At 54.2% G+C, this 7,500-nt stretch overlaps 1 protein-coding gene across 2 annotated transcripts in view; it reads right to left on the reverse strand.

Moving 5' to 3' along the window:
• COL22A1 (collagen type XXII alpha 1 chain) overlaps nt 1-7,500 on the reverse strand; it is a 246,303-nt gene that overhangs the window by 108,111 nt on the left and 130,692 nt on the right. For both annotated transcript variants that reach the window (XM_073893246.1, XM_073893247.1), the window contains exons 24-25: nt 1,191-1,244; nt 470-523 (exon numbers count right to left, since the gene is read on the reverse strand). In XM_073893246.1, coding sequence (XP_073749347.1) covers nt 470-523; nt 1,191-1,244 — 108 coding nt within the window. The remainder of the gene's footprint in view (nt 1-469; nt 524-1,190; nt 1,245-7,500) is intronic.

Genomic DNA, 7,500 nt, shown 5'->3' on the forward strand with positions numbered 1-7,500 from the left:
GGGGATGCTGCAGGTGACCGTGTGCTCGTGAGTGTTCGCTGGGGACGTTGCGGGTGACCGTGTGCTCATGAGTATTTGCTGGGGATGCTGCAGGTGATCATGTGCTTGTGAGTGTTCTGCTGCCCTCTGCACGTGTCCTGTAGGCACAAGAAGCCACACTTTAAACAGCAAGGGCTTCTGAATTTGCATCTGGGTAAGGAGACCAGAGGTGGTGGCCTGGGAAGAGGGTGCCCCCATCTGCACCCTGGCTGGGGCCCTGTGGGGAGCAATCCCAGGGGACTGACCTTGTGGAAGGCACCACAGGAGGAAAGGGTCAGGCGCCAGGGCCTCAGTCCCCCCGGTCAGGGGAGGAAAGGGCACAGCGAGTGGCCAGCAGCCCTGGTGGCTGGCTGGAAGGGCCCGGCCATCTGCAACATAGACCAATGGAGGACTGGGAAGCATGGGGGTGGGGACGCTCTGGGACACTCACCGTTGGCCCAGGGTGCCCAGGTTTTCCTGGGAAGCCGATCTCTCCAGGTAAACCCTGAGAAGGGAACCACATGGGAACGGTCAGTTTGGCCTCTGGGGAGCATCAGGGCCTTTTTCCCAATGCCTTGCCTGGCACTGTCTAAGGCCTCTGGCTCTGATGAGGATACACAGCGGCAGATATACCTCAGGGCCTCTGAATGTCCTTACTGCGGGCCACTGTGAAGCCCAGAGTTGTCACTCCGTGTCTGGTCTGCATTCAGGGCCACCACCGCCATACATCGGCTCCAGCCTGGTAGGATGGGCAGAATGGCCTCCCTCTGCTGGGTGCTGGGTCTGCCCCACCCTCCCCCTCTGCCCACAGGGGACCTTTCCCAGATGCACAGAATTATGTATTGGGAGGATGTGACCAGTGTCTAGTCTCAGCACCAAACCACAAACTAGTAATGGGCATCCCCAGACTAATATACCTCCTTCAACATGTCTGTCTCTCGAAGCAGCCAACCAACCTGCTACATGAGCTCGAGAGGCATTTCTAGTCTCCTTTCAGGTCCTGAAAGCCCAGAGGCTAGAGGGTGGCTGTAAGAGTCCTCCTTGTTTATGCCTTTGCTCTCCTCTTGGACGAAGGACAAACAGATGGCCACATACAGAGATGTTCTTATTCCCACAGGCCATGAAACCCTCCCCTAAGTGCCCCTGCAGAAGAAAATCAAAGCCATGCTTACCGGGGGGCCTCCGGGTCCAGGGGGGCCTGGGACACCAGGCGGTCCTGGAGGGCCCTATAAAGAAAGAGCAGGGCGTGGGTTACCATCATGCGTGGAGCAGCCTCCTGGCGACAATATCTTGAGAGAGGGGAGGAGGGAGGGGGACATGGTGACCCAGTGAGGCCTCATCGTCGCAATGCTTTATTTTCAAACAGAAAAAGAACAGAAGAAAAAAGAAAAAACATCTGAAGTAAAATTAGCAAAATGTTGACACCTGTCATACTTGGGTGATGGGTACATAACTGTTATGTTGTCTCTTCTTTCCATTTAAAACACTTGAGTATTTGAAATAAATACGTACGTGCTGCATGTGTACATGCATGTACACATGCACACACATGCACAGGCACACGCACACGCACACGCACAGTGGAATAAGCCAGTAACAAAGATCTTGCAACACAGTGGTTTCTCAGCACTAGTCAGCACGGAATCACGGGGCGTGAATGACATGGGTCTCCTGCCCCAGACCCCTGATTCAGTACAGTCTGGGGTGGGGCCACGAGCTGGTTCTCGTGAAAGCTCTCTGGACGATTCTATGGAGACCAGTCTTTTTTTTTAACTTTTTTTTTTATTTATTCATGAGAGACAGAGAGAGAGAGAGAGAGAGGCAGAGGGAGAAGCAGGCTCCCAAGGAGCAGGGAGCCCGATGCGGGACTCGATCCCAGGACCCCGGGATCATGACCTGAGCCGAAGGCAGACGCTTAACCGACTGAGCCACCCAGGCGCTCTGGAGACCAGTCTTGACACCCACTCTGCAGCTTCATTCATTCATTCCCTACACCGACACTCGGGGCACCTTCTGTGGCCAGAAACAGACGCAGGTCCGGCCCCACAAGCAGAACAGAACCACAAGCCAGAGCTCCCGCCGGCATGCGCCCCAGTCAGACTGAGGGTGAGGGGTGCATGTGGGGGAGACAGAAGCACTGGGCCAGGTCATCCTGTCAGAAACAGGAAGTTATGGGCCTCTGGCCGTGGCGCAGATCCAGGACCATGGAGAGGGAGAGGAGCTGTGAATCCTAAGTAGTCACGGGTTCCGGAGAGCCCCCCGCCCAGGACCCACGCATTTCACAAGGTCCGGCTACTACTCCATGGATTAAGAATCCTCAGCGGCGCCATAGGTCCAGATGATGACCTTGCCAACGGCACTGTGCACCCTTCCAGGTCCTTCCCCCACCTCCCCCTCCGCACCCTCACGCCGGTCACCGCCAAGCGGGGCCTGGCACACGTTCTGAGAGACGAGCTCTGGCCTTGTTGCTCGGGTCTCTCTCTAGGTATGCATTCCCTCCTTGCCCCCCTCTGACATGCTCTCCAGTTCCGTTGGTCTCCGTTAATCACTCCATGCTCAAGGCTGGTGTCACTGTGTTCATCTGACTCACATGCCCTCTGAGCCGGAGGCCCCTCTTGTTCCCTCTGCATCTGTCACAGACACAAACCCAGCCCTTGGTATACACCAGGTGCTCAATAAATGTTCGAAGACTTCAACTGAATTTGAGGGGCACTAAGGAGAGAGCTGTGCGTCCAGGCAGAACGACGCCATGTTGCCACTAGAGGGCGATAAATACTAACAAGTGGCTCCCTTGGCCATTGCCTTGTCTCCCGCTGGGGGTGCGCGTGAGTCGGCAATGGGCGCAGACGTGGAATTTTTGGGTGGCATCGGCACCTTGGGGTCCCTGGAGCTGCTCAGTCCCGGTGCATCTTTGGAGGTAGCATCTACTTTTGTTGGGAGATGTGTGCTTGAAGCAGACATAATTGAGGGGCCCTACAGAGTGGGACGGTGGCCTGGGCAGGGTCCTCCCTGCTGCATGTGGGTCCAGGAAGAGCACCGAGAAGGCTCGTGCCCTCACCTCCTACTGTCATGCAGACCCACCACGTGGCTCACCGGCTTAGCTCTGCTCACCTCTTGGCCAAGCAAGGGCCCTGCAGGTGACACTCCCAAGACCCCCTTCAGAAGGCATGTTCCAGGTAACCTGCTCGAACTTCAAGATGACCCCTGGGGTCTCATATTCCCTCCACACCACAGGGCTTCTCTGAGTCCCTCCTCTGCTTGCAATCTGAACACATCAGCCTTCCTCCCTCCTTGTACTCCAGGACCTGTGGTGGCCCCTGGAGTGCTTCATGCACTAGCAAACAGAATGCTCCGGGAAGCTGGCCTCCTGGCTAGCTCGCTCTTCTGACTCTGTTTCCCCTTCCTCCTTTGCTTCTTGTAACCCCCCTGCAGGATGCTGTGACCTCACAGCATGCTAGAGTAAGTGGATCGCTAGTGATCATCTACTGGAAAACGAAACCTCCTTATCTGACGATAATGAAAACTGAGACCCAGAGAGGGTAAGCGCTCCACCTGAGGCCACACAGCCATCATCTCCAAAGGATCCTGATAGGCCGGCTGCTGCAGAATCACCCGGAAAACTTGTTACAAGTACAGTACCCAGGCCCCTTGTTTGGACTCTGAGACAGGTCTGGCACAAGCCCAAGGGGTCAGGGACTTTGGAAACATTCCCCCAGGGATTCTGAAGCGCTGTCAGGTCTGGGAATCACTCACCTAAAATAACTCCAGGTTATTTATATTCTAACTGCGAGAATACTAGAAGCACAATGAGAGAAGCAGGGACCCATACAAGGAGGAAGCAGAAAACACAGGTGTAGGAGAAGGGACAGGGCGGGAGCAGGGGGCGGCTTCATCTGCCTTGCACTTTATACCCTCTGTCTCATTTCTGTCTGCCACCAATCCTGCGAGGTGGGTCTATTCCATCCCATTTTACACAGGAAGAACTGGAACTTGGGAGGGAAACTGATAGTCAACAAACTGGCATTCAGACGCAAGGACCCTGGTCCCTTCATCCGCCATCCCCCGTACTCACCCTTGCAGAGTGTCTACATAGCTTGGGAATGCAGGTCTGAGCCCTCTGCCTCAGCACCCTCTCGGACAATGTGCTCTCCTAAAAGACTGTGTGCGTATTAAGTGGGACCAGAACTTTCAATGCGGGCTCAACCATGTCTGATCCACCTCCTTTGTAAGGACCCACAGCACCTGGTTCATTGCTAGGCACACAGTAGGGGCTTAATAATGACCTGCTTGTCTGATGCCATAAACTCAGGAAAAAGAGCAAAATCCCACACGGTAATTAAACTCAGTAACTGTAGTGGCCGTCTGCAGAGAGAAGCTGAAGCTAGAGGCAGTGCAGAGAGCTGACAGAGGGTCTGGGGAATGGTTTCCAGCTGGGGGCCACATAGAGGGCGCAGGCTGTTCGCCCCCCAGACTCGTCTCATGGACAAGGAGCACCTTGTAAGTCCAGGTGAGAAACACGTAGTGAGGGAGGAAACAGCAATCAGGACCCAAAGTCAGCCCGCCCACCGCTGGTGCCCTGGGGACCCTGCTCAGAGGGCCTCGCTGTGCCTTCTGATGACCATGCGGGGACACGGGGTGGGGGCAGAGGCTCTTCTCAGCACAGCCACCTGGCCTTGGGAGGTTCTGACGTCCACATCCTGGAAGGCTGCGACCAGCCTCCTCCAGGGGACCAGATACCTCATGCAGAGCAGACCTCCACTCTGGGGGAGACTCAGAAGATCTCTGATATGGCCTCTGGCAAGCCGTGGGGGAGGGTCAGTGGGGTAGGAGTGGGGCCTGGGGAGGACCTGGGCACGTGGGCCCATCAGCCTGGAGGCCAGGGATGGCCATTCCTACCTGGAACTCCCCCGACAGAAGACAGAAGCACCTACTGTATGCCTGGCCTCCTATGAGGCCTTTATGCCTATGGCCCCATGACCCCCTGTCAGTCCCCATTTATTGCCAGTCCCTGTGCTTGGGGTCCAGCACACAGAACCCTCTACCTGCGAGTTCACAGCCAGATGTCTAGTCCCTTGCTTTACGAAGGTCCAGTTGCCCGGTCTCTAAGCTGGAGTCATGAAGCCTCCATTCCTCAAGACTGAACATGGTAAGGCAGACAGGACAACACGCCCACTGCCACCTCCTGGCGGGGGGGCGGTGGGGGTGGTTATTACTGTTTTGGCCTCCTGAATGGCGCCAGCCCTGGCAGGGAGTATGAGTCGGTGTGAAGGGGTGAGTCAGAGGAAGGCAGGGGGAACAGGGGCGGGGGGTGGTGATGGTTCCTACCTGGGCTTTGGAAGTGGAGACAGCAAGAACAGGTCTGCCCTGGGGTATGTTTTGAAGGCCAAGTTGACAAGATTTGACAGCAGTTAGGGTGTGTGACGGGAAGAGAAGCGTCAAGGCCCCCCACCCCCGACCATGTTGGCCCAGAACAAGCAGGAAGCTGGTGGCGCCATCGGCCAAGATGGGGAACCCGGCAGGGCCACAGCTGGAGGATGACGGGACCATCCATGGCTTTTCTGCAGGACGTGAAGTGTGGGATGCTCGTGCGGTTCTTTTAGGACGTGGGGAGACCGGGAAGTTTGCACCGCAGACCCAGACCCAGCGGCTGGACTGTCGGAGGAGAAACAAGGGTCTGTCCTGTCAGAAACCTCGAGAAGAAAGTGCTTCAAGAAGGAAGAGACACAATCATCTGGGAGATGGGGCAGAACGGGCCCGGAGAACGGACTCTGTCTGCGATCAGCGCTCAGGCGTCGCTGGCCTGGGAAGGAGCTGTGTGGGGGTGTACCGAGAAGAACGCTAACGTGAATGAACCTGCGGGAGACGCGGAGTCACAGAGGTCACTGACCTGGAGGGGAATCCTGGAGGGCCACCCCGAAGCCCGCTCCCCACTTCACCTTCTTCAGGAAATCCAGGCAGGGGTTCAGGTGTCCTTGACCCTCACAGCGTTTCTGACCAAGGGCACAACTTCCTGTCTGTTCTTCTAGTATTTGAATTACAGATCATAAATTAGGTTACTTTAAACTAAAGCTATTTGACTATGAATACCTTTATTGGTGGTACTAATGATGGTATAAAGAGATTAAAAAATAGGGCTTTGGTTTCGGGGGGGCCTGGGCCCAACGCTAGGTCGCCTCACACAACCTCCACGGACTTGGGCAACGTACTTCCGCTCATGCCTCAGTCTCCACAACTGTAAGAGAAAGCCTGGAGCCCTTTGCTCTCAGCGCAGCGTGGATTCACGAGGGCGTGTGCGTGAGCCCAGCACACCTTTTCTTCTCCTTTTCCCATTAATAAAAATACACAAATAACCAGTTAATCTATAATCATTACCGAGACTGACAAGTTAGCCAACAGATTCGAATGTTAACAACAAAATAATGATGGTTCTAATTGTTATCAACGAAAACAACAAAGTTGTAACTCCTGATAAAAATGAACCACTCGGTCTAATTAGTATTAATGAAATAGCATTTGATCCTTCTAATTCGATGGCGGTGATGCATCTCTTTGACATGCTCCATAATGACAACGATGGTGCAAAAACAACCAATTAACCTAATTATCATTAATAAAGGAATGGCAAATACTTATCCCCAATAACCACCTAGTTCCAATTGGCATAGATTCATGAAGCTGGATGGGACTTGAAGATTCGTGAAAATTACTTGCACCATTAGCATGGCACTCACATGGCTTATATGGCTTGGAAATATTTGCTTTTGGGGGGATTTCATAATCAGTGCATCCTCTCCCTCAGGATGTGGCTCCCGGGGGCGAAGCTGTAATGACTACCTACCTCAGCAGATTTCTGTGCAGAGGCCCGGAGCCACAAGCCCACCCCGCCATCCAACTCTGGGGCCAGCTCTACCCCTGGCTACCAATCCAAGGGACATCTGTCCATCCTGATGGCCACACCAAGCAGTTCTGCCTTTGCAAACACTTGACCAGATGAGATACAGATTTCCATTTTTCCTAAAAGGCTCTCGGGATACAAGAGCCACTGCCTACAACATCATGGATGTGTCTATTTATTCTAAAACATGCCAGCAGGTGAAATTTTTTTCATCTTGGAGAAGAGGCACCCAAAGCATCTTCCAGGATGCCAGCCGCCCTGGGGCCTAGTGCACTCTGCACTGAGTTAAAACCTTAATTCCTTAGGTTTTATATGGGACCCACATTCTTTTCTCACAGGTGGTTTTAAACAACAGTCGCAATTATGTACCAGCACTAAAGAGTGTCTGACGATGGCAGAAACAAAACACACTTTATCTCCCTTCCTTCTCATCAGAGCGGAAAACCCTACAGCAGAAGCAACCTGGATTTTCCAGCTTGGCGTAAGTAGGAACCCCCTCTGGGCCCTGAGAGAGGCTGACTAGCTCACCTCTCGCCCAGAATCCAGCTCCCTGGACTGTCTTCTCGACCTGCAAGTCTCTCTGCCCC

This window comes from Callorhinus ursinus, unplaced genomic scaffold (assembly GCF_003265705.2).
Source record: "Callorhinus ursinus isolate GAN/ISIS: 27379988/994484 unplaced genomic scaffold, GSC_fseal_2.0 scaffold5, whole genome shotgun sequence".
NCBI classification, from domain to species: domain Eukaryota; kingdom Metazoa; phylum Chordata; class Mammalia; order Carnivora; family Otariidae; genus Callorhinus; species Callorhinus ursinus.